At 47.1% G+C, this 26,483-nt stretch overlaps 2 protein-coding genes across 8 annotated transcripts in view; one reads left to right on the forward strand and one right to left on the reverse strand.

Moving 5' to 3' along the window:
- Positions 1 to 2,532, reverse strand: part of HMGCR (3-hydroxy-3-methylglutaryl-CoA reductase) — a 43,346-nt gene extending 40,814 nt beyond the window's left edge. For 2 of the 7 annotated variants that reach the window (XM_073344227.1, XM_073344228.1), the window contains exon 1: positions 1,748 to 1,903. Coding sequence is in view for 1 of the 7 variants with exons in the window: in XM_073344229.1 (XP_073200330.1) it covers positions 1,764 to 1,876 (113 nt within the window). In the remaining 6 variants the exon portion in view is untranslated. The other 5 variants (XM_073344230.1, XM_073344232.1, XM_073344229.1 and 2 more) reach the window with 5 other exon arrangements.
- A 10,640-nt stretch (positions 2,533 to 13,172) lies between these two features.
- Positions 13,173 to 26,483, forward strand: part of ANKRD31 (ankyrin repeat domain 31) — a 112,406-nt gene continuing 99,095 nt past the window's right edge. Inside the window, exons 1-5 of the mRNA XM_073346095.1 lie at positions 13,173 to 13,454; positions 14,495 to 14,571; positions 16,186 to 16,274; positions 17,467 to 17,513; positions 23,171 to 23,253. Of these exons, the coding sequence (XP_073202196.1) occupies positions 13,351 to 13,454; positions 14,495 to 14,571; positions 16,186 to 16,274; positions 17,467 to 17,513; positions 23,171 to 23,253 (400 nt within the window). The 5' untranslated portion in view covers positions 13,173 to 13,350. The remainder of the gene's footprint in view (positions 13,455 to 14,494; positions 14,572 to 16,185; positions 16,275 to 17,466; positions 17,514 to 23,170; positions 23,254 to 26,483) is intronic.

Raw genomic sequence — 26,483 nt, forward strand, 5'->3', positions numbered from 1 at the left:
CCTCGAGTAATGTTAAATTTAATTACACTTTGGTCACTATTACCAACTGGTTTACCCACATTCACCTCCTTTTTTAAGCGCCATCCTGGGGCCTGCATATAAGATGAACACATTGTGTTTGATACAGTTTCTGAGTGGAAGGCCTCCTACCTTTCAGGAATGATGTAAACAGTAGAGTTGCAACACCAACTAATTCATGCTCTTCCAAAAATGCAACTGGAGCCAACTGTCCCAAACCACAAAAAGTGCTAGGCAGTTGTTGTGGCATTCCAAGGATATAATTTTCTATTAATCCCACTGTTCTGACATTCAGCAATATGATCTGGTTAGCTTTAAAACTGTCATACTCTGAGTTATCTCACAAGCCTCAGGGCAACTCTCTGCAGTGCTCTGTCCCTTGCTATTTGACTTGGGAGGCACTAGCTTTATTATGAGAAAGCCTGTGGTACAACTAGGGTGACCAGATAGTAAGTGTAAAAAATCAGGACAGGGGTAGGAGATAATAGGTGCCTATATAAGAAAAAGCCCCCAAAATCAGGACTGTTTCTATCAAATCAGGACATCTGGTCACCCGAGGTACAACTCATTGAGTTACAGAGGCAAGTTCCCAAGGAAATCCTGTCCAGTCCTTCTTAGTTAAAAAGATGGTTGACCACAGTATGGATGTATTCAGCGTGGGTCCCCACCACCAGTAAAAAAAAATATCACCGAGTTTCAGGAGCAGCCCATCAATTTTATAAAAACGAGGCGTACTTGTGGCACCTTAGAGACTAACAAATTTATTTGGGCATAAGCTTTCGTGAGCTACAGCTCACAAGTACTCCTTTTCTTTTTTCATCAATTTTAAGTATGCAAAAATTCCTTGTAGCCAGCCATACCCATTAAACGGGCACAATGCAGAGAAACATTATTTGATGTGTTGGAAATTAATACAGATGCAGGGGTGGAGCTTCCTCACAGTACCACCACCTCAGTATACAAAAGTGTTATTTATCTTACTGCAGAAATCTACAGCCGGGAAAGCAGGTGCCGCCCAATGGCTCCCCCTTAGCTCCGTGCGCTGCATTTCTGGATCACAAGATGCGCTCCCGGGAGAGGGTCCCTCGGGGTAAGCCATGGGAACCCGGGCTGGGGCGGAGTCACACAGGGGCTCGCTGTACAGTCAGCGGGGGTGAGGCCTCAATTCCCCTGGGCACCCGGGGCAGGCGCGTGCCAGCGATACGACTTCCCCACTTCCCCACCTCCCCCCGCAAAAAACGCAACAAGCGACGTGACTGCTCCGGGTTTGGGAGCTGGCCCGAGCCCGCGGTGTGCCAGCGGCACGTTATGGCCTCTCTCCCCCGTGCCCCACAGCCCGGGACACCTCTCTCCGCCCGGCTGCTTAGAACGATCGCGCCTCAGAGGCTCCGGTGGGACCATCCCTGCGCCGCTGCCCAGGGCACTGCAGCGCGCCGGAGGGCGGGGCGGGCACGCCGGGGGAGCGAGCAGCTGCAGCCCACGGGTGCTTCCCCCATTATCCAGCCGCCCCAGACTCCGGGGGGGGGGGGAGACACCAAACACTAGCGGGGACAGGACCCACTCACCGCAGCCGGTCTTTCAGGACCTGTAAGTCAAGCCCAGACGGCCGCGGTCCCCCGGCGCGGAAGGGCCAGTGTCGTAAAAAGGCCAGTCCTCACCCCGCCTGACGGAAATTCTCACCCGTCTCCCCGCTCACCGCCCCGCAAGCCCCCGCGATCGCTGGACGTGCCTGCTGAAGCTCGCACCTGCAGCTGCTGCCCTCCTCTTTCGTCTCGCGCGGCGCGCCGCGGCAGACTGAGAAAGCCGCGCGCGCAGCGACAAGGACAACCCCAGCGCGCGACACCCTGGCCGCCGCCATCGCCCGATCGCACAACCAATGGCGGGCGCCCGACACGACGCGTCACTAGCCCGTTGCCTTAGCAACCGGCCAGAGAAGCTGCCCAACGCGAGACGGATCAGGAGGGGAGAACGCGCCATCTCGCCACGGGCGGACGGCCAATGGGCCGTTGTGCTGCCTCTTAAGTACTCTCTCATTGGTCGGCAGACTGGGTTTATTTGCATATGGCCATCTAGAGAGCGACTGCGACGGGCTGTCCAGACCGGTAGAGCTCTCCCCGTGGCGCAGGGAGGCGGGGCTATCTCCCTCCTGCTGTGGGGAGAGCGGAGGGCGGGGCCCTACTCCGCTTTCTTCCCCACCTGGGTCCCGCTTCCCCCGGCCTGAATGACGGCCCCTCGGCGCGCACCTGCCCGGGCACCGCTGCCCTGTGCCAGGCTGAGCCACTCCTGCCAGCGCCGCCGTGCTGGGGGCGTGGTGCCGGAGCTGTCTGGCCCGGCCTCCTCCCGGCGTGTACCAGCGGCTGTCGGGGCAAACTCCCGCAGGGCTACGCGGCCCCGGGTCCGCACCGACGTTGCATCAGCCCCTCAGGCCGCCGGTCCTCGGGGCTTCTGCTTCGCGGGCGCCTGCCGGTCGCCTCGCGGTCCCAGGTCGCTGTGCCGCCCCTCGAGCGCCAGGCGTGGCCTGGCACCCCGGGCGTCTGCCGCACGAGCTAATGCCCGCTTCCTCCACTGAGCTGTGCGCTCTCCGCTCTCCCCCAGGGGAGCCAGTGCGGGCTGCTCGGGTGCTCCCTTTTGTCAGTTACAACACGCTGGTCCATAACTTCTGCTGCCTCTGACTTGTTCCAACTTTGCATAGCCCCTTTGAGGCAGGAGCTAAAGTGTTGCCATCTGGTTACCGCAGTGGTCCGTCCAGTCCAGTGTGCTGCTCCTGGTAGCATCGGCTGCCAGATGATTTAAGGACAAGATGCAAGAAACCCCATAATGCACAATTATGGAATAGGTTTCAGAGTAGCAGCCGAGTTAGTCTATATTCGCAAAAAGAAAAGGAGTACTTGGGGCACCTTAGAGACTAACCAATTTATTTGAGCATAAGCTTTCGTGAGCTACAGCTCACTTCATCGGATGCATTTGATGAAGTGAGCTGTAGCTCACGAAAGCTTATGCTCAAATAAATTGGTTAGTCTCTAAGGTGCCCCAAGTACTCCTTTTCTAATTATGGAATAATCTCCCTGAAGAAAAGGTTTTGTCTGGGCCTAATAGTATTTGGTCTATTCCTTGAAGTATGCAATCAATGTTTTTTGAAAATCCTATGTGATGTAACTGTGGATGTTCCCAAAACCCATATAACTGTCATCCCTTTTAGAATCGTACTAAATTCTTGCCCTCTCTGATATCTTGTGGCAATCAATTGAACAGGTTAACTATGTGATGTATAAAAAGTATTTTATCAGTTTTAAATTTGTTGCTTTTCATGTTCTTGCACTAAGAGGGCAAACAGGGGTGCCAGATAAACCTGGTCTTTCCCATTCTTTTTGTTATGTACTTCTGTCCTGTCCTTTTGGATTTGTTTAGTTCATGGAGGAGACAATCTTATTGTTTTCAGTCTCTTCTCAGACAGAAATCACCCATCTCTGAACCTCTTCTGTTTTTGTTACGTGTGATTTGAGATATGATGTTTGATGTTTGTCCATTGCTGCCTCATTCATTACAGCATTGAAATTTGTTGGTCATTGTTTCTACGTCTTCCTCTAGAGCAAGCAACGGGACAAATTTTCCACCAATCATTGCTTGGAATGACTGCAATGTTTCGGTCTCTGAGTCTTTCTAAGTCAAACTTGGTTCTGGTGAACTTTGGCCTGACGTTTTTCCTTAGCTGCAGCCAAAAATGTAGCATCACAAGGTCTTGTTCACTTCCAGTATTAGCACCGGGGAAGCTCCTTGTTTTAGCTCTGTTAATCCCAGAACGAAATCGGTTTTGCACCATGACGTAGTCAATCTGGCTGTGATGTACACCATTAGTTGTGGGCCATGTTGATCGTCTGGATGCTTTATGTGCTCCAAAGTGTTTGCAAAAACCATATTGTTATAGTTGGCAAACTCCAAAAATCTCAATCCTCTCTCATTGGTTACCGCATTACAGAAATGGCCACAATAATCTTGCCAATCTCCCTGTGCATCAATACTACTTTAGTATTCCAATCTCCTTGTACAATCAAGATATCTTTCTTGCGTACCTTATCGATGATGTCTTGGAGCTGATTCTAAAAATCTTCAATTTGCTCATCGTCATAGTCTGTTGTAGGGGTGTAGACTTGTACCACTGTGATATTAAATGGTACTGCCTTTAGATGGAGGGAAATAAGCCTGCTGGTCATTGAGCGGCATCCTAATACTGAATTCTTGATTATCTTTATGCACAAGACATCCTACGCCATTGACCTGTTTGTCCTCTCCATTGCAATAGAGTACATGGCCTTCTTCTATTAGTACCTCTCCAAAGTTCTTCCGTCTGACCTCAGAGATTCCTAGGAGATACCAAGTGTATTGTTCCATTTTGTATGTGAGTTCTTTCAACCTCCCAGTTTGTTTCAATGTCCTTACATTCCAAGTGGCTATGGTGATGTTATCTCTTCCACAGATCCTCTTTGTTGGGATTACACTAGTAGTATACTTGTTGTGTCTCCCCTGGTGGGAGACGGATTGCGCCGTCATTATTAACCCGGGCTGCGATCAATCTGGTATGGCCATCATTGACTTGCTCATCATACGGTATGTCTTGGGAAAATTTCTAACCTGGTGGAGCCCATCCCTTTCCAGGCAGCCCCCTTTTAGTTGCCTCTTATGACATGCAGGAGGAGCAGTGGGCCTATTCTGTCCCACAGGGGACAGATGGGAAACATTGTAAAAAGACAAAACCATGGGTCACAAATGAAATACTACAAATGTGTGACATTAGAAGATGACTTAAGAGAGAAAAGAACAGCACTAAGGGAGCTGATAAATACAGAGCAATTGGCAGAAAGACCAAGAAAGGAATGAAGGTGGCTAAGGGTATGTCTACACTACGGAATAAGGTCGAATTTATAGAAGTCGGTTTTTTAGAAATCGGTTTTATATATTCGAGTGTGTGTGTCCCCACAGAAAATGCTCTAAGTGCATTAAGTGCATTAACTCGGCGGAGCGCTTCCACAGTACCGAGGCTAGAGTCGACTTCCGGAGCGTTGCACTGTGGGTAGCTATCCCACAGTTCCCGCAGTCTCCGCTGCCCATTGGAATTCTGGGTTGAGATCCCAATGCCTGATGGGGCTAAAACATTGTCGCGGGTGGTTCTGGGTACATATCGTCAGGCCCCCGTTCCCTCCCTCCCTCCGTGAAAGCAAGGGCAGACAATCATTTCGCGCCTTTTTTCCTGAGTTACCTGTGCAGACGCCATACCACTGCAAGCATGGAGCCCGCTCAGGTAACCGTCACCCTATGTCTCCTGGGTGCTGGCAGACGCGGTACGGCATTACTACACAGTAGCAGCAACCCCTTGCCTTGTGGCAGCAGACGGTACAGTACGACTGGTAGCCGTCATCGTCATGTCCGAGGTGCTCCTGGCCACGTTGGCTGGGAGCGCCTGGGCAGACATGGGCGCAGGGACTAAATTTGGAGTGACTTGACCAGGTCATTCTCTTTAGTCCTGCAGTCAGTCCTATTGAACCGTCTTATGGTGAGCGGGCAGGCGATACGGACTGCTAGCAGTTGTACTGTACCATCTTCTGCCAAGCAGCCATGAGATGTGGATGGCATGCAGTCCTTCTGCACCGTCTGCTGCCAGCCAAAGATGTAAAAGATAGATGGAGTGGATCAAAACAAGAAATAGACCAGATTTGTTTTTTACTCATTTGCTTCCCCCCCTCCCCTGTCTAGGGGACTCATTCTTCTAGATCACACTGCAGTCACTCACAGAGAAGGTGCAGCGAGGTAAATCTAGCCATGTATCAATCAGAGGCCAGGCTAACCTTCTTGTTCCAATAAGGACAATAACTTAGGTGCACCATTTCTTATTGGAACCCTCCGTGAAGTCCTCCCTGAAATACTCCTTGATGTAAAGCCACCCCCTTTGTTGATTTTAGCTCCCTGAAGCCAACCCTGTAAGCCGTGTCCTCAGTCGCCCCTCCCGGCGTCAGAGCAACGGCAAACAATCGGGCATCTGAGAGTGCTGTCCAGAGCAGTCACAATGGAGCACTCTGATGGGGCTAAAACATTGTCGCGGGTGGTTCTGGGTACGTATCGTCAGGCCCCCGTTCCCTCCCTCCCTCCGTGAAAGCAAGGGCAGACAATCATTTTGCGCCTTTTTTCCTGAGTTACCTGTGCAGACGCCATACCACGGCAAGCATGGAGCCCGCTCAGGTAACCGTCACCCTATGTCTCCTGGGTGCTGGCAGACGCGGTATGGCTTTGCTGCACAGTAGCAGCAACCCATTGCCTTCTGGCAGCAGATGGTGCAATATGACTGGTAGTCGTCCTCGTCGTGTCCGAGGTGCTCCTGGCCACATCGGCTGGGAGCGCCTGGGCAGACATGGGCGCAGGGACTAAATTTGGAGTGACTTGACCAGGTCATTCTCTTTAGTCCTGCAGTCAGTCCTATTGAACCGTCTTATGGTGAGCGGGCAGGCGATACGGACTGCTAGCAGTCGTACTGTACCATCTTCTGCCAGGCAGGCAAGAGATGAGGATGGCTAGCAGTCGTACTGTACCATCTTCTGCCGAGCAGCCATGAGATGTGGATGGCATGCAGTCCTTCTGCACTGTCTGCTGCCAGCCAAAGATGTAAAAGATAGATGGAGTGGGTCAGAACAAGAAATAGACCAGATTTGTTTTGTACTCATTTGCCTCCTCCCCTGTCTAGGGGACTCATTCCTCTAGATCACACTGCAGTCACAGAGAAGGTGCAGCGAGGTAAATCTAGCCATGTATCAATCAGAGGCCAGGCTAACCTCCTTGTTCCAATAAGAATGATAACTTAGGTGCACCATTTCTTATTGGAACCCTCCGTGCAGTCCTGCCTGAAATACTCCTTGATGTACAGGCACCCCCTTTGTTGATTTTAGCTCCCTGAAGCCAACCCTGTAAGCCGTGTCGTCAGTCGCCCCTCCCTCCGTCAGAGCAACGGCAGACAATCGTTCCGCGCCTTTTTTCTGTGCGGACGCCATACCAAGGCAAGCATGGAGGCCGCTCAGCTCACTTTGGCAATTAGGAGCACATTAAACACCACACGCATTATCCAGCAGTATATGCAGCACCAGAACCTGGCAAAGCGATACCGGGTGAGGAGGCGACGTCAGCGCGGTCACGTGAGTGATCAGGACATGGACACAGATTTCTCTGAAAGCATGGGCCCTGCCAATGCATGCATCATGGTGCTAATGGGGCAGGTTCATGCGGTGGAACGCCGATTCTGGGCTCGGGAAACAAGCACAGACTGGTGGGACTGCATAGTGTTGCAGGGCTGGGACGATTCCCAGTGGCTGCGAAACTTTCGCATGTGTAAGGGCACTTTCATGGAACTTTGTGACTTGCTTTCCCCTGCCCTGAGGCGCATGAATACCAAGATGAGAGCAGCCCTCACAGTTGAGAAGCGAGTGGCGATAGCCCTGTGGAAGCTTGCAACGCCAGACAGCTACCGGTCAGTTGGGAATCAATTTGGAGTGGGCAAATCTACTGTGGGGGCTGCTGTGATGCAAGTAGCCCACGCAATCAAAGATCTGCTGATATCAAGGGTAGTGACCCTGGGAAATGTGCAGGTCATAGTGGATAGCTTTGCTGCAATGGGATTCCCTAACTGTGGTGGGGCTATAGACGGAACCCATATCCCTATCTTGGCACCGGAGCACCAAGCCGCCGAGTACATAAACTGCAAGGGGTACTTTTCGATAGTGCTGCAAGCTCTGGTGGATCACAAGGGACGTTTCACCAACATCAACATGGGATGGCCGGGAAAGGTCCATGACGCTCGCATCTTCAGGAACTCTGGTCTGTTTCAAAAGCTGCAGGAAGGGACTTTATTCCCAGACCAGAAAATAACTGTTGGGGATGTTGAAATGCCTATATGTATCCTTGGGGACCCAGCCTACCCCTTAATGCCATGGCTCATGAAGCCGTACACAGGCAGCCTGGACAGTAGTCAGGAGCTGTTCAACTACAGGCTGAGCAAGTGCAGAATGGTGGTAGAATGTGCATTTGGACGTTTAAAGGCGCACTGGCGCAGTTTACTGACTCGCTTAGACCTCAGCGAAACCAATATTCCCACTGTTATTACTGCTTGCTGTGTGCTCCACAATATCTGTGAGAGTAAGGGGGAGACGTTTATGGCGGGGTGGGAGGTTGAGGCAAATCGCCTGGCTGCTGGTTATGCGCAGCCAGACACCAGGGCGGTTAGAAGAGCACAGGAGGGCGCGGTACGCATCAGAGAAGCTTTGAAAACCAGTTTCATGACTGGCCAGGCTACGGTGTGAAAGTTCTGTTTGTTTCTCCTTGATGAAACCCCCCGCCCCTTGGTTCACTCTACTTCCCTGTAAGCTAACCACCCGCCCTTCCTCCCTTCAATCACCGCTTGCAGAGGCAATAAAGTCATTGTTGCTTCACATTCATGCATTCGTTATTCATTCATCACACAAATAGGGGGATAACTACCAAGGTAGCCCAGGAGGGGTGGTGGAGGAGGGAAGGAAAATGCCACACAGCACTTTAAGCACAGCACTTTAAAAGTTTACAACTTTAAAATTTATTGAATGACAGCCTTCTTTTTTTTGGGCAATCCTCTGTGGTGGAGTGGCTGGTTGGCCGGAGGCCCCCCCACCGCGTTCTTGGGCGTCTGGGTGTGGAGGCTATGGAACTTGGGGAGGAGGGTGGTTGGTTACAGAGGGGCAGCAGTGGCAGTCTGTGCTCCAGCTGCCTTTGCTGCAGCTCAACCATACACTGGAGCATACTGGTTTGGTTCTGCAGCAGCCTCAGCATTGAATCCTGCCTCCTCTCATCACGCTGCCACCACATTTGAGCTTCAGCCCTGTCTTCAGCCCGCCACTTACTCTCTTCAGCCCGCCACTTACTCTCTTCAGCCCGCCACCTCTCCTCCCGGTCATTTTGTGCTTTCCTGCACTCTGACATTATTTGCCTCCACGCATTCGTCTGTGCTCTGTCAGTGTGGGAGGACAGCATGAGCTCGGAGAACATTTCATCGCGAGTGCGTTTTTTTTTCTTTCTAAGCTTCACTAGCCTCTGGGAAGGAGAAGATCCTGTGATCATTGAAACACATGCAGCTGGTGGAGAAAAAAAAGGGACAGCGGTATTTAAAAAGACACATTTTATAAAACAGTCGCTACACTCTTTCAGGGTAAACCTTGCTGTTAACATTACATACATAGCACATGTGCTTTCGTTACAAGGTCGCATTTTGCCTCCTCCCACCGCGTGACTACCCCCTCAACCTTCCCCCCTCCCTGTGGCTAACAGCGGGGAACATTTCTGTTTAGCCACAGGCAAACAGCCCAGCAGGAATGGGCTCCTCTGAGTGTCCCCTGAAGAAAAGCACTCTATTTCAACCAGGTGACCATGAATTATATCTCACTCTCCTGAGGATAACACAGAGAGATAAAGAACGGATGTTGTTTGAATGCCAGCAAACATACACTGCAATGCTTTGTTCTACAATGATTCCCGAGTATGTGTTACTGGCCTGGAGTGGTAAAGTGTCCTACCATGAAGGACGAAATAAGGCTGCCCTCCCCAGAAACCTTTTGCAAAGGCTTTAGGACTACATTTAGGAGAACCGCAAATGCCAGGGCAAAGTAATCCTTTCACATGCTTGCTTTTAAACCATGTATGGTATTTTAAAAGGTACACTCACCAGAGGTCCCTTCTCCGCCTGCTGGGTCCAGGAGGCAGCCTTGGGTGGGTTCGGGGGGTACTGGCTCCAGGTCTAGGGTGAGAAACAGTTCCTGGCTGTCGGGAAAACCGGTTTCTCCGCTTGCTTGCTGTGAGCTATCTACAACCTCCTCCTCCTCATCATCATCTTCTTCGTCCCCAAAACCTGCTTCCGTATTGCCTCCATCTCCATTGAAGGAGTCAAACAACACGGCTGGGGTAGTGGTGGCTGAACCCCCTAAAATGGCATGCAGCTCATCATAGAAGCGGCATGTTTGGGGCTCTGACCCAGAGCGGCTGTTCGCCTCTCTGGTTTTCTGGTAGGCTTGCCTCAGCTCCTTCAGTTTCACGCGGCACTGCTTCGGGTCCCTGTTATGGCCTCTGTCCTTCATGCCCTGGGAGATTTTCACAAAGGTTTTGGCATTTCGAAAACTGGAACGGAGTTCTGATAGCATGGATTCCTCTCCCCAAACAGCGATCAGATCCCGTACCTCCCGTTCGGTCCATGCTGGAGCTCTTTTGCGATTCTGGGACTCCATCATGGTCACCTGTGCTGATGAGCTCTGCATGGTCACCTGCAGCTTGCCACGCTGGCCAAACAGGAAATGAGATTCAAAAGTTCGCGGTTCTTTTCCTGTCTACCTGGCCAGTGCATCTGAGTTGAGAGTGCTGTCCAGAGCGGTCAGAATGGAGCACTCTGGGATAGCTCCCGGAGGCCAATACCATCGAATTGTGTCCACAGTACCCCAAATTCGAGCCGGCAACGTCGATTTAAGCGCTAATCCACTTGTCAGGGGTGGAGTAAGGAAATCGATTTTAAGAGCCCTTTAAGTCGAAATAAAGGGCTTCATTGTGTGGACGGGTGCAGGTTTACATCGATTTAACGCTGCTAAATTCGACCTAAAGTCCTAGTGTAGACCAGGGCTTAGAGATATGGATTGAAAAACAATGCTCTAAACTTGAAGAGTATATCAATAATAAAAATAGCAAACGAGTCTTCCAGGTTGTAAAAGTTATGATGAAGGAAAGATGGACCAAAGCTAATGCAATTCAAGACAAAGAAGGGAACAGTCTTACAGAAGAAAGGGACATCACCCATAAGTACCGACTCCAGGGGTGCTCCAAGGCTGGAGCATCCAGGGGAAAAATTGGTGGGTGCTCTGTACCCACTGGCAGCCAAGCTCCACTGAAATGCATATTGTTTGCTAAAATGCATATTATTCTATTTTCTGCCATCTCCTTCCCCTGCTGTCTCGAAGACCAAGTTTACTACTACTAAACAGGCCTTTGTTTAGAATAGTTTTGAACATGTGTGTTTTGAACATGTGCCAATAATATTATACAGGGGGATTTCCTAACTTCACATATTATGTTACTACATACATTTCATAATGATATTATTGGCTAGTGAGTTATTTGTTTTCAAATTATACCACCTAAGGCACATTTTGTACAAACATTATTGCAATAGTTTGTAGGGTGTGAATATAGGGATGCTTAGTGTCACAAAGTGTTTCAGTACTCAGTGTTGCAATGTTATGCCCAACTCCCTGACTCCCAGTGCAATTCACAGCCCTCAGTTAAGTGCCCAGACTCGCCATGCATTGTAGGGAGAGAGTTAGTCTTTTAAGAAAGACTCACAGAAGACAGCAAGCTGTCTAGGGAGCTGCCTAATATAGCCAGGAGGAGAGAAATGCAAAGGACAGGGGAAGGGCTTAGGGGGCAGATCCATAAAAGGGAATTTGGCGCCTAACAGATAGACCTCAGTGAGGCACTTCCCACCAATTAGAATTCTCGGCCAGTGAAGACCAGCCCTGTGTTTCCTGCCACTTTCAGCAGTTTCTTTAATGCCCTGTCCCTCAGAGTCTGCGATGTGTAGTTCTTGTCAGCTTCATATGCCTCAGGCTGTTGTATTAATTTAGATGGAATAAATGGGCCCAAAGAGTCAAAAGTGTTAACGTGACCCTGTCACATCCAACATTAAACAATGTTGTACCAAGTTTGGGGTTTGGTATACCATGAGCTCAGCCTGCTTAGTACCATGGTGAACACACCATTAAAAATCTTTAAACCTTTTATTAAAGATGCAGTTAAAGCATTTGAAATGTAGAATATTAAGTAAGGCTTTCATTTTACCAATATCTCTTGTTCCCATTCCCTCTAGCTGGAGAAAGTCTAGAAGGAAAAAAACCCTTGTTTGACAGTCTCTTAGATGATGATCATTGTCCTCTTTGGGGAGCAGAGAAGAAGTTAGTTGGGATGGGCTGGAGCTGTTGTTAAAGTCTGATTCTGTTTATCAGGATGGCAAAAGCTCAATGGTGTCATAGTGGATCCAAGAAGATGATTGCGGGTGGCAGCCATGATGGTAAAGCTTGTTCCTTTTGTTGCCGGCACCCAGTGCCAAGAGGCTAAACAACAGCTGGAGTTGGTTCGCTACCCGGTGTGCTACACCCAATAATCACAATGGGGTGGAGAAGCAGAAAAGTTTATTTGCAGCTGCAAAAAGGTACAGGGAGAATAAAATCTCAAATCCTGCACACAAAGCAGGAAGTTACACAGGCTTTTATACATCCTTTTTCCCAGCATACTTATCCAATAGCAAGCTGCCCTAAGTATCCATATAGCCAGCCAATCCAGTTCCCAGCTAGTGCCCTTGTGCTCTGTATCATTTCTTAAACCGTACATAAAGCTGCTTTATTCAGCATTGTTCTTCCGTATCCGCCATGTTTGGCCTTGCTTAGTTTCAGGCAGTCTGACTCTGCAACATATTGTTGCAGATCCTCAGCATAACTGCTGTGTGTGCCTCCAGGCGGGGCAGGGCCAAGGACACTTGGGCCTAATACGCAGAGCTGCTGCGAGTGCCTCCAGGCGGGGGGGAGGGGCCAAGGACACTTGGGCCTAGTGCGAGGGGGCTTCATGGACACTTTTGGTCTTCCATCCCCTCGAGTTACCTAGTGGCCATGCCTCAGTGTCCCCAACACTTTCCTGTTCACCTGTCTTTCAGTCAGAGGTTGTTGGGAGACAGCTGCTTCTTTATTTTTTCCCCTCAAGGGTCTTTTCTTTTAAGGACCTCCAAAGGGAGTGATGAGCGTAATAGCCTGTCCCCTCACTATATTGTTTGCCAGTTTAGACCTAATTTCTGACACACCAATTTTGATTCGTTGATGTCCTGTGGCACACACTTCATATTAATCAGACCTGATCTTAACACAGTTCTTGAGTTACATTAGTAGGCCTTCTTGTTTGGACTAATTCAGTCTCTCTCTCTCTTGCAGCTTTTCCCATCGGTGTTTATTTATTATAGGTTATTGTGACATTTTTATGAACTTTCACTCACTCCTTACAGTTAAGCTTGCAATTAGGTTAAATTTGTTGTTTGGATGATCACAAGAAGGCTCCATTGAGGACTACAATTCCCAGAAGGCATTGCACCACCCTTTGCTTGCTCCGCTTGTGATTCAGTGCCTCAGGAGTGGGGGGACCTGCCCAAAGTGTGGGAGGAGGGCTGCCTGGAGGAGCTGTCCAAGGGCGAGAGAGAGGCTGTCTGGCGGAGCTGTCCCTAGGAGGCTGAGGACTGGAGAAGGAGGCATGAAGGAGGGAGTTGACATTTCTGACAGTGACAGTGATGAGACAGTAGTGGAGGGCTCAGTAACTGAGAGTGACCTAGACGAAGAGGAGCTGCACATGAAGAGGTGATAAATATATATGTATAGGAGCAGGTGTGTCTAAAAAATGAGTGTCAATACATTTCTGGGACATATGTGATGAGTTGAATGCTGCATCCATGCCATTTAAGGCTATCACCTTTGAAAACAAAAAACACAAAGAACAGTCCTATGAGACTGGAATCTACCTCATATAAACCTGACTAAAATCTTAGAGGATAAAATGGTTTTAGAATAGCCTTCCTAGATTCTTTGATAAATATCTATTTTAAGACTTTTTGTGACAGGTTGAAGCGTGAGGGGGAAAAAGCTCCATACGCTATTCCATGGACCCTTATACGGAATAGGTTTCAGAGTGGTAGCCGTGTTAGTCTGTATCAGCAAAAAAAAACGAGGAGTATTTGTGCCCTAAGTTAAGCTTATGCCCAAATAAATTTGTTAGTTTCTAAGGTGCCACAAGTACTCCTCGTTTTGTTTGTTTGTTTGTTTTTTGCTTATGTGCAATAGTAGCTTACTCCAGAAATAGTCCCATTGGTTTTTGTGGGACTACCTGAGAAATAATGTATTACTAAATGGGATAAAGGTATCAGAATCCAGCCCAAAGAAAATAAAATCAATGATAAAAACATTGGTAAAATTAAAATACTGCAAATGTGGACGTTTCTTTTATGTTTTAATTTCAGAACTCTCTTGATGATCTCATTCAAACTGATACTTTGGTTACTGGGAAATTAAACCCACTGAACAACATTACCCTTACTGTGTATTTCCTAAGAAATGTTGACTAAATATTTTTGGAAATTTGTAAAAACAAAGATGTATTCATGACTCACATCCTTCTATGCCAATTTGCAGCTTGATGCAGATTTTTACAACCAGGTTCTAAACTTTTGAAAAATAGTGTTTACCTTAAAAATGTTCTTACATAGTTACAGTGGTATTTAATGAGTGATATTATAGGGAATGGAGTTAGAAATATAGGCTTTGGTTAATATTTTGTTGCCTGTGTTTGTACCTCTGGTAAGAGGATGATAGAACAATTCGTAGTTTTTTGTTTTTTTTTAAAGGTTATCTTTTGTTAATAAGGACATATCTCTAACAACTGAAACCATCTTTGCTGATGAAATAAGAAGAGTAAATGGAGGTAAGAAATTGTTCTTTTTTCAGTAGAAAATATATGTTGTTTTTCCTGAGACCTTTATTTCTTTGACTCTTTCTTAATTTTTAGGCTAAAAATTAAGCCTAGAACAGTTTTGTACAGTATTTTTAAGCAGAATAATTTTGTATCTCTAATAAAAATCTGAATAAAAGTTAGAGGCATAATCTTTCAGGCCAAATTTTTCATAAATTTTAAATAAATACATTTAAAACATAAATTTGTTAGTGCTTATTTTCCTTCATTCTGCCTGTATGTTGTTACTAAGGGTACCTAGTTTAAGAAGAGTAGGGGTATGAATTTATTTTTTGTTAACTCTAAAGGTTTCTACAATAGCTCCTCAAAGTAAGGGGCATAAACAAGTATTTGATGGTGTGGCATAAAATTTCATTGGGACCTGTCTGGGTTGCCTTCCGTAATTCAGCCTCACTTAATCACTTTTAAGTAATTTGGTAATCTCATACTCATGTCAATAAAAACTTGACTGGCAAAGCAGAATTCTACTGTCTACCTTGCAAGTGTTTGAGCTGTTCCAAACGCAAAATACTCGTGTGAAGAACTCTACTCTAGCATCTTGTTTGTTTCTGGGTCCAAAACATGGCATTTTTGCCTATTTTTAAGCCCCCCCTGCATGGTTTGAAATCTGTCCCCTTGAGAGATTACTTCTCACTTTATATCTACTCATAGTAGGTAAGGGTCTGATTCCAAACCCCATTAAAGTTCCGTGGGAGTCTTTCTAAATGACTAGGAGTTTCTTGGTGTCAGTTACTGGAGCTGAATTATCTTAGGTCTGATGATAGAGTTTTGTCAGCAGAGAGGATCCTCACCCGTGGAACTTGTTCCTCCTGGTCATCCACTGGAATTAGAGCTTCAGAGTACAAAGCTTCTGTTTGGCTCATTGTTAAGCTTTTGGTTTGTAGGAGTGAGACTTTGTCTGCATGCTTTTTTGTTGTCCCTGTAAATGTGATTTGCATATTTGCATTGATGGCATTTCTATTCATCCCACTGTAATTAGCATGTTATTATTTGTGCTAATTTTTATCACATCAATTTCATGACAAGAAAACATGGGCTATAGTCAATCTAAATTAATACAATAATCAACAAAATAATGTGGATACCAGCGTTGTGATTTTTACAGCATAAGGGATCAAATTAAACAGAGCAGCACTCTATATTACTGTAGAGCTGGGTTTTTCTCAGTATGATCATTCAGTAATTTTAATCTTCTCATCTCAGTTTGATAATTAATGTGTAAAGATGAGTACTAAAGTTTATTACGTGCATCAGGACACTGACTATAATTCCAGTTGTCAGGAAAAAAAACTATTGTCAGAAATGAATCGTACTGTCTGATGTGTAGCCCATGTTTCCAAAATATTGTCTGCAAAAAAAAAAATAATTTTTCCCTAAATTGTTTTCTTTTCAGTTCTTGCATCTGCCATATTATGTTTTTCAGAATCTAGGCTGAGAGACGTGACCAGTGTGAACGTGTGATTTGTCCAATTATTTTTTCTGGCTGTTGGAATTTGCAGAAATTCCTTGAGTCTGTGTTACAGTAGCACAACAGAAATGGCTTTAACTACCTATTTTTGTGTTTAGTTTTAGAAAACCTCTCTCCAGAGATTCAGCTTGTCTGTAAATTGAGTGATAATCTAGAAAATATGAAGCAAAAGAACCAGATAAATCCGGTATGTATAGAAATTACAGCTCCTCAGCTACACACATACTGTAATTGATAATTATTAGATTCACTGTGTCTGACTGTGCCCCTCCCGCTTCTATATGTGGAAAGAGCCAGAGTGTATGTAACTGAAAAGGGTTTTATGGAAGGAGGAAATCCTGCAGTATATACTCAGCCCAGGAATGCACAGAAGAGTCTCCTCTGGAGTTTCATGGGGGTGTGCCTTGCTACGGTTTCAGGAGCAGGGCTGCAATTAGCCTGTAAAATTACCGGATGTTCAAATTGGTAACCAGTTTTTCCCACCTGCAGATGACAGGCTGACAGAATGAGTAGGAGGAAACTATAGATTGTTACCGTGTAGATTCCTGTGCTGTATATGAATTTCTTTAGACTTAAATAACTGGGGAAATATTTCCAGTTGTACCTGTATAGTTACATCAATGTAATCACCTATGTGAACGCTCTTATTCTGATATGAGTGACTTATTTTTAGTTTAGCTTAAAACCTTCCCAAGAGACATAAATTAAACCAGAAGAAGGAACTCTTATTCTAGAATAAGAGGGTCCACACTGGAGGGGAGAGGAATGTGTGTTATACAGGCATAACTATATTAATTTAAATTCACATTTTAGGTTAAAAATACGTTCCAATGTAGACAAGGCCTTAGTTTAGGGGACAGTTTGGGTTACTATTAGCATTTCTCATAGTTGTTGTGATTGATGCTATTACTTCAGCCATTTCTGGAGTAGCAGCCTATCCTCTTTAATTGGAAGATGCGGTTATTGTTACCAGAGGGAAGAAAGAGTGGTTAGAAATAATTGGGGATAGGAGAGTATTTGCTTGCAGGACTCCACTAAAGAGCGTGAATTTGAGGCGAGGAATATATCTAATTTGTACTTTGGTCACTTCATAAATAAAATAGCTCAAGCTTAAGGGTATTACAATTTAATTATATAAGGTATATTTTCATTCTGACTGTATTTTGTCTTCTATGACTTGGATTGAGTAAGTAGCCCATATGTCATAGCAATATTAGTAATCCGGTCTAGCAGAATTCGGAGTCTCACTGATAACTGCTGTATTTAGGTCTTCCAAAATCATTAATAATAGGAAGAGGCTAGGTATATAGTAATGCTGAAAAATTAAATCACTGAGTAGTTTATATTCACCAAGTTGTTCAAACACTTTTTTCTCCCAGCTGGCTCATAAGAGAAGTGAAACTGAACAATCTCAGTCTCTGCTACAGTGAGTATAATAAGCACTGGATAAATTCCATTCAGGCAAACAGTAATTTCCCAGCAAAAAGTTTCCCTTGTAGCCTTATTTGGATGGGATATTTTTTCCAGCCTTGAACTATAAAATAATTTTACTGGTTGCTAATAAGCAGTTGTGTTTAATGCCAGAGATCACTTTATATCAGTGATGGATGAAATCATTCTTGTGTCCATTCATATATATATATATTAGTATGTAGTAGTTAGGATATATAACTGGGCATAACTGGAAAATAATAAAGGAAAATTTAGGTTGTCAGAAAAACGTCCTGACACTGAGATTTATTTAGTAGAATGGCTTATGCCATGGAATAATTGTGGAAGCACCTTGGAACATTTAACACTAGACAACATAAAATCCTAAAACCCGGTAGAGAATAATCTGTGTTGGGAAGAAAAGAGGCTGGATGATCTAATACAGTGATACTCAGTGGTTCAGGAACCAAATTAGCGATCGACATTACCCAAAAAAGCCGTGGTAGTGTGAATTCATTGTTTTGTTTACTATAGTATACCTCTACCCAGATATAACACGGTCCTCTGGAGACAAAAAATCTCACCGCGTTATAGGTGAGACCGTGTTGTATCGAACTTGCTTTGGTCCCCCTGTTCCTTGTTCCCTCTCCAGAGACTCCCATCCCTAATCATCCCCAGGACCCCACCCCCTAACCAACCCCCCCTGCTCCGACCCCTATCCACACCTCTCGCCCCCTGACAGGCACTCACTGGCAGCGGCGGGAAGCGGAGCAACGCAGCCCCAGCCCGCTCCACTCCGTCACCTCCCAGCCGCGGCGCTCCGCTTCCCGCCACCGGTGAGTGCAGGGAGGTTGGGGAAAGGAAGCCCCCCGTACTCACCTGCGGCAGGAAGCGGAGTGCTGCAGCTGGAAGCTGGCAAAGTAGAGTGGGCTGGGGCCAGGCTGCTCCGCTTCCCACCGCCGGTGAGTGCAGGGAGGTTGGGGAAAGGACACCCCCATATTCACCTGCGGCGGGAAGCGGAGCAACATGGCCCCAGCCCGCTCCACTCCGCCACATCCCAGCCGCGGCGCTCTGCTTCCTACTGCCAGTGAGTGCAGGGAGATTGGAGAAAGGACGCCTCCAGACTCACCTGTGGCGGGAAGCAGAGCGACGTGGCCCCAGCCCGCTCCGCTTTCCTTGTCCGTGTCGCTGGGGGGAGGGGGAGATAGGGGAAAGATCCCGCACTCACCTGCGGTGGAAAGTGGAGCGCCATGGCTGGGAGCTGGCGGAGTGGAGGGAGCTGGGACTGGGCTGCTCCGTTTCCGCCGCTGCTGGTGAATGTGGGGGCGATCCTTTCCCCCAAGCCCCCTCCCGCAAGTGACACGGCTGGGGCTGGGGCGAGGGAAGCGGAGCGGGTGCTCCTGGCCCCCCGCTAACCTCCCATGCCACTCTGGGACTGCAGGGTCCCCAAAAGTGCCCCCCCCACAGCTCCTGCCTCCTAAACCCTGGGCGGGGGGAGCTCTTGACCGCCCCCAAGACCCTCTGCCCCTTATCCAACCCCTCGGCCCTGGCCCGGCCTGGCCCCCTTAACACACTGCTCAGAGCAGCGTGTAGGAGCTTTACCGCGTTGTATGTGAACCCGCGTTATATCGGGGTAGAGGTGTACTATATTTATATACATATAGATAGATGTACGGGAAATATTTAGTTGTATAATTCTCACAGCAAAATGACTGACCAACTATTATTTTATCAACCACAATTGGTTAATAACATAGAAAAAACATCCTGATTGGTCAATAACTTAGATTGGTTTATAAGTAAATCACACTGTTTTAATATCATGTGCTGCATAGAGCCGCAGGAGACATGTTAAAGAGCTGCTTGCAAGCCTCAGTTTGAGTATCATTGATCTAATATATGTTTCAATACTATGAATTTATGATAATGGAAATCAATATGTAAGTATCATGAGATAATGGTTGGGGTTTTTTAACCTGCTTTATAAACAACTGCAAGTACATCTTTTTATATTTCCCATACTATATCAGGTCATTTGTCCCTTTAATGGAGTATTCTGTCTCCAGCAGTAGCCAATACCTGATGCTTCACAAACTCAGTAATGCACCTATCCAGTTGTCAGTGGTATATACATGGCAGAAAAAGCTCGTTCTTGATTCCTGCAGGCTTATGCCCTGAAGGATGTTTTCCCCTCTTACTACAGAATCGTGTATATCTTTTCCTCTTCCCTGGGACCTAAACCAGAAAATCTGCTAGTGCCAGTTTAGCAGAGTTCATCTGGATGGGCTTGAGAAAGGGCCCTCACCTTTTATGGTTTGGGCCTCATCCTTTAGCAGCGCCTTTAGGAGTTCTATGGAAGATTTTTAATGAGCTCCCAACCAAGTTCCTTAGAGTAGTTTCTTACCTTAGGCCTCCTGTTAAGTTTGTTCTCTTTGGAGCCCAAACCTGGTGCTAAATGACTTCTGTTCTGAAACATTTGAACCCATCCTCAACATTCAACTTTGTCTCCTGGCATAGAAAGTGGCCTTTTTAGTGTTGGTCTCCACAGCCTGGTGATTCAGGGAGCACCCAGATGTGACTTGTGGCACCCATGCCTCATTTTACAAAAAGTGAAAGTAGTTCTCCAAACATGCTCCAGTTTTCTCCTGCAGATGGTCCAACCTTAGCTAGGAGATCCCTCTCCCCAACTTCTACCCACACCCAAAAGCCAGACTTGAGGTCTGGTAGCACTCCCTGAATGTCTGCCAAACTTAGTCTTATTTTCCTGAACTGAATAGGTCTCAAATCCAAGTCCCTGTTCATCCTGTTCAAAGAACCTCACTAAAGGGCGTAGATACTGTATGTCCTTTCCTGCAGGTTCAGACCTTCTGTCTGCACTCCTCCTTCCTTGCAGATCTCCTCTGCTTAGACAGGCTTTGAGCTCACTGTACTTGAGTGGTGGCCCTGTTGTTGGCATCAGTCATGCCCTTTGCTGAACGTGGTGTGACCTCGGTGGATGAATTCAGCTGATGCTGAATTTGGTCAGCAAGTTCTCTGGAAGTTCTCTTCCAGACTCCAGCAGGCTCTGACACACCTTGCTCTCCCAGTTTCTTCCCTACTGTCATTTTAGACATGCCTATTTTAACATCTCTGTAGTTACTCTTCTCTTCCGTGGGTGCAGTCTGCAGGTCAGACTTTAGTAATCCATATTGGTGGCTACCACGTCACAGAAAAACAAATTTCTCTTGGAACTTTACTTGTTTTCGGTGATGTGGCAAAACCAGTATGGGCACCTACACAGAATACCTCATGAAACAATCAGGCTTAAAGTAACTAGAAGGTCAGCATAGCCTAAGATGATCATATGTTTACCCAGCTCTGGAAGTTCTCCACTGGTGAAGCTCCTGGTCACAAAAATCCTGCATCTGGTTGGGCTACCGCCTGCCTGCTTGATGAAGAGGACTCAACGATTTGGTCACATTGGTATTGCAGATTGTGACTGAATGCACTCCTGTATTCACACCCTACAGCAGTGGTCCCCAAACTTTTGAAGGTTGCACCCCCCTTCCCCCGACCACACCCATCTACCCCCTCAGGCCCCCCCAGGGCCACAGCTCTGCAGTGGGGGACGCAGACAGGGGTATGGGAGATGAGGCTGCAGCTGAGGCTGGGGGTGGGGCCGGGAGCAGAGCCGCAGCCAGGCTTCCAGCCAGGCGCAGAACTGCACTGAGGCTGAGGACGGGAGTCAGACCCGGGGCTGGGACCCAGGGCCACGACTAGGGGCTGGGTGGTGCTCCTTTCCTTCCCCCCCCGTGGGGGCTGGCCTGGCCCGCTGCCTGGCCCTGAATGTTCCTCTGTGCTACCCTGGGGGGGGCACACTCCACAGTTTGGGGACCTCTGCCCTACACACCACTGTAGTAATCTTTGTATAAAATATGCCTTGTGAGGTATTGTTTGAAAACTAATAACTCAATAGTCACTGATATCATGGTGAAATGTGTGTAGCAACATTATATGTAAAGTTATGAACATAAGCTGAAATTATGACCTAAATGTGTTTACCAGACAAGTCTGGGAAGGGGGGTAAACCTACTCCTCAAAGACAAAGGACAAGCTAATGCTGCTAGTCAGGTGTCCTGAAAGCTGATTGGCAATCACCTGTTAAATGGCCATTCTTTGGCAATGAGTGGGGAGCAGGAACAGATCGATCTGCATTTTAGCAAGTAACAGCGTGGAACCTCTTTCATCATGAAATTCCATGTCTCCGTCCTCACAGCGGGAAGGAATTTTATCTAGGGGTAGCCCTCAGGAAAATGCATTTCAAAGGGTGCCTGGACTATAAAAGTGAGGGACAACAGCACCCCAGATTCTTTCTCTCTCTCACCTAAGAACACAGGAACAAGCCTTTGGACTTTGGCAGGGGTTATGACCTGAGAATTTGGTCAGCCTGGTTGCAGGGGACATGTGGTCAGGATTTTATCTTGACCCAAGTCTAGTTTGTAAAGTTTTAGCTACTAGAAAGCATTCTATCTTTATTTCTCTTGTAACCATTTCTGACTTTAATACCTTGTACTTGTACTCACTTAAAATCTCTCCTTATAGTTAAACAAACTTGTGTTATTTTTTAATCAAAACTAATCCAGGGTTGTGTTTGCACTGAATAGGTTGGTAACTCCAATTAAAGTAGCAAACTGGGGCAACGGGCCTCTAATATCTGAACTGTCCAGGTAAGGGCTGGACAGTACAGAATATATGTCTTTTGGGAAAATTCAAGGTGGGGAGTATGTCGCGGCCACCCTGCAGATAGTAGCCGAGGCTGCTGCAAGCCAGAGTGTGGCTGTTGTGGCAATTTGAATATAATAGCCAGCCCAATTTAGATAATTGAGAAGTGTGTTACTGATTACACTTGTGAGTTGGGAATTTATGCCTCTAAAAGACCTAAAGTGCTTCCACAAATAATTGCACAGAAAAATTACATTAATTGTCTTAACTACAACCAGAGGCCTGGTTAAGACAAGGCTGAAAATTTTGTCCAAAGTACCAGAACAGGCATGAGTGGCAGGTGAACCCCCGCTTTGGGGAGGCTAGCCTGCTGGCCGGGACCCTTCTGCCTGAGGCAGCAACCCCCCGCACGCTGGAGCCCCAAACTCCCCCATAACAAGAAGAGCCCCACAGCCTGCCCACCCCAGCCACGCCAGGCTGCTGCCCCCTTCCTGCCCCCTGCCAGTCCAGTCCCAGCCACACCAGGCTGAGCCACCACCCCGAGCTGCCAGGCCGAGCACCGGGACAAGCCACCAGCCACCCTGAGCACCGGCCTGAGCCACCGGCCCCTGCCAGCGTTTCCCCCCTCCCATGGCCGGCAAGCCCCAGCGCACGGCCAAGCGAGCAGCCTCACTACTCCCCCGCCAGACCCTCTCACCCACCACTGGCTCATTGTGTTTCCTCCTCACTCCCCCACCCCTAAGGAGGTGAGACGCGGCAAGCCGCAGCAGGCAGGCAGCAACAGATGGTTGGGGCCTCGGGGAAGAGGCAGGGCCACTGCGGCCCAGGTGTCCAGCAGCAGGTCAGTGGCAGCTGCGCCAGGGAAGGCTTAGCCCATGAGAACAGGCAAAGTATTTTTGTGCATTGCTCCTTGAATGGTGAACTTTTAAAATTATATTTATTTCTTTTTAGGGGTGCAGTATTTACTACAAAGATTTCTCAGCCTGGTCTTCCGCTAAATGCCTCAGTAGGTAGAGAGCAAAATTACACTGTAGGTATGTTTTATGTTGTAAAAAACAACCTAAAATACAGTCACTCTAAATTTGGAAGAAACAACTGAGAAACTGTAAATGAGTATACATATAGATTTATTTAGGATATAGATATGTGACCTTTGAGACCAGAGGGGCAGATTTTTAAAGGTACTTAGGTGCCTAAAGAAGAACTAAGTGCCTAAATCCACCACTTACATGCCCATGGTATTTTAAAATCCCCTGCTCAGCAGTTGCCTAACCCCCCTGGGTGACTGTTTTCCTGCCCATTGGCACTGAAATATCTAAGCCTTAGTGTCCTAAGTGCTGCCATTCCCCCACAGCAAATGGTTGTAGCTTTGTAACCCAGTAACTGTGGTCTGGAGCAGGGGTGAGTGAGGAATGCATGTCTGTCCATGAGTGTCCTGGTGGGGAAGATAGGAAAGGAGGGTTGGGAAGGTTTTGCTCAGATCAGTAGCAGGGTTGGCATAACGGCACCAGGACCCCCCTGGGTCACTTTAGGAGTTTAGTGATGGTGGTTCTTACTTTCTTCCTGTGTATTTGAGGGATTTTCATGTATTTTTCCTGTTAGCATATTCTCTAAAGCCAGGACTAAACGAAGAGGCAGGACTCTCTCCTGTTCCTTCCACCCTTGTAGGAGATTGTCCCCTTGCATTCCTATAGCAGTTGGGGATCCACTAAGCACTTGAGTATATCCAGAGCATAAATTCAGGGTTCCTTCAACCCAGCTGGATGGCGAAAGCTATCTTTTATATGTTCAGGGATATTGTTGAAATTGACTTCCTCCAGGAGTTGCTGGGAACCCTCTGAGGCTATGGACAACGGGAATTGGATTAGTGTGTGCTGCTTGGCATGGCGTGCCTCCCTCCCTTTCTCTCCATTTGCTCCTCTCCCACCCTCCAGAATGCTGACATGACAGCATGGTCGGAAGCTCAGCTCACCATTTTTTCTGTCCTGTGGTTTGGTTCTGGCTGGCAGCAGGGAAGTGGAGTGTGTCTGATCAAGTGGCTAGGGCTCCTAGGAGTGCTCAGGGAGACTCCAGGGGGAGGGGAATAAAATGTATTTTCTCTTTTCCAGCGCTGTAGTAGATAGTGGAAATGGCCTGTGAACTGTGGAGCAGTCAAACGTGTGTAAGGGCCGGTCAGCCTCTCATCGCTTTGCAAAGTTCCAAGCTTGCCTAGCTTGAGTAAGAAGATATCCAGTTAAGCAGGGCAGCGCTCATTTCAGCTTTTTAAAGTCCCATATGTAGCTGCTTAGATGGTCCCCATCTAAGCGAATAGGGAGAAAAGTGCTTAACTGGCACCTATCCTGGCTCTCAAAATTCCGCTAGGTGGTGAAACATGTGGCACTGAGTGGGACAGTGCCCAAGCAGGGACCTCATTTCAGATTTTGGTGGGGGGGTCCAACTTTAACTGTTATTCTAGGGGCTACTTAGGCACTTGAAAGCTCTAGTATTTTGGCAGATAACTTTAGCAATTAGCAGACAGGAGCCCTGTATCTAATTCCTATATAAAAGAAAGAAAATGAAATAAATATTAGACCCACTCAGCTCTAATACTCACATGTTCTGACGTCTTGTGGCAAGACACTTAAGGGACACTGGTTAGGTTTAAAATTTTAACGTATATTCTTACATTGTTACTAACTCTGTGGGGAGAGAGACCCTCTCAGGATTCCTGGGTTCTATCTCAGCTCTGGGAGGAGAGTGGGGTCTAGTGCAGGGGTGGGCAAACTTTTTGGCCCAAGGGCCACATCTGGGTATGGAAATTGTATGGCGGGCCATGAATGCTCATGAATCTGGGGTTTGGGGTGCAGGAGAGGGCTCTGGGATTGGGCCAAAAATTAGGAATTCAGGGTATGGGAAGGGGCTCCGGATGTGGGGCAAGGGGTTGGGGTGCAGGGGGGTGAGGGCTCCAGCTGGGGGTGCGAGCTCTGGGGTGGGGCTGGACATGAGGGGTTGGGGGTGCAGGAGGGTGCTCTGGGCTGGGATCGAGGGGCTCAGAGGGCAGGAGGAGGATCAGGGCTAGGGCAGGGGGTTGGGGTGCAGGAGGGGTTCGGGGTGCTGGCTCTGGACAGCACTTACCTCAATCAGCTCCCAGAAGCAGCGGCATGTCCCTGCTCCGGCTCCTATGCATTCCCAGATTCTGGCAAACAGAGGCAAGGGACATGCAGAACATGGTGTTGGATCCCTGCACACCCTGACTAATAGCCATTGTTGGACCTATCCTCCATAAACCTATCTAGTTCTTATTGGAACCCCGTTATAGTTTTGGCCTTCACAACTCCCCTAGCAAAGAGTTCCACAGGTTGCCTGTGAAGAAAGACTTCATTTTGTTTGTTTTAAATCTGCTGCCAATTAATTTCATTGGGTTCTTGTGTTATTTGAAGGAGTAAATAACATTTCCTTATTCAATTTTTCCACACCATTCATGATTTTATAGACCTCTATCATATCCTGCCTTAGTCATCTCTCTTCCAAGATGAAAAGTCCCAGTCTTTTTAATCTCTCCTCAGATGGAAGCCGTTCCATACCCCTAATAATTTCTGTTGCCCTTCTTGGTACCTTTTCCGGTATATCTTTTTTGAGATGGGGCGACCAGATCTGCATGCAGTTTTCAAGATGTGGGCATACCATGGATTTATATAGAGGCAATATGATATTTTCTGTTATTATCTATCCCTTTCCTAATGATTCCCAACATTCTGTTAGCTTTTTTGATTGAGCAGATGTTTTTAGAGAATTATCCACAACTCCAAGATATCTTTATTGATGGGGTCAGCTAGTTTAGACCCCATCATTTTGTATGTATAGTTGGAATTATATTTTGTCACGTGCGTTACTTTGCATTTGTCAACATTGAATTTTATCTACCATTTTGTTGCCCAGTCACCCAGGTTTGTGAGATCCCTTTGTAGCTCTTCACAGTCTGCTTTGTACTTAACTATCTTGAGTAGTTTTGTATCATCTGCAAATTTTGCCACCTCAATGCGTACCCCTTTTTCCAGATAATTTATGAATATGTTGAATAGGACTTGTCCCAGTACAAATCCCTGTGGGACACCACTATTTACCTCTCTCCCTTCTAACCATTTATTCCTACCCTTTGTTTCCTATCTTTTAACAGGAGTGCCTGGAAATTTTTTCAGGATCATCTAACGATCCTTAATTTACTTTAATGACCAGCTTTTTGTTATATTAATCATCCTGCCTCTGTTTATAAACAAACTCCCTG

The sequence above is a fragment of the Lepidochelys kempii genome, chromosome 5, assembly GCF_965140265.1.
Source record: "Lepidochelys kempii isolate rLepKem1 chromosome 5, rLepKem1.hap2, whole genome shotgun sequence".
Lineage (NCBI taxonomy): Eukaryota > Metazoa > Chordata > Testudines > Cheloniidae > Lepidochelys > Lepidochelys kempii.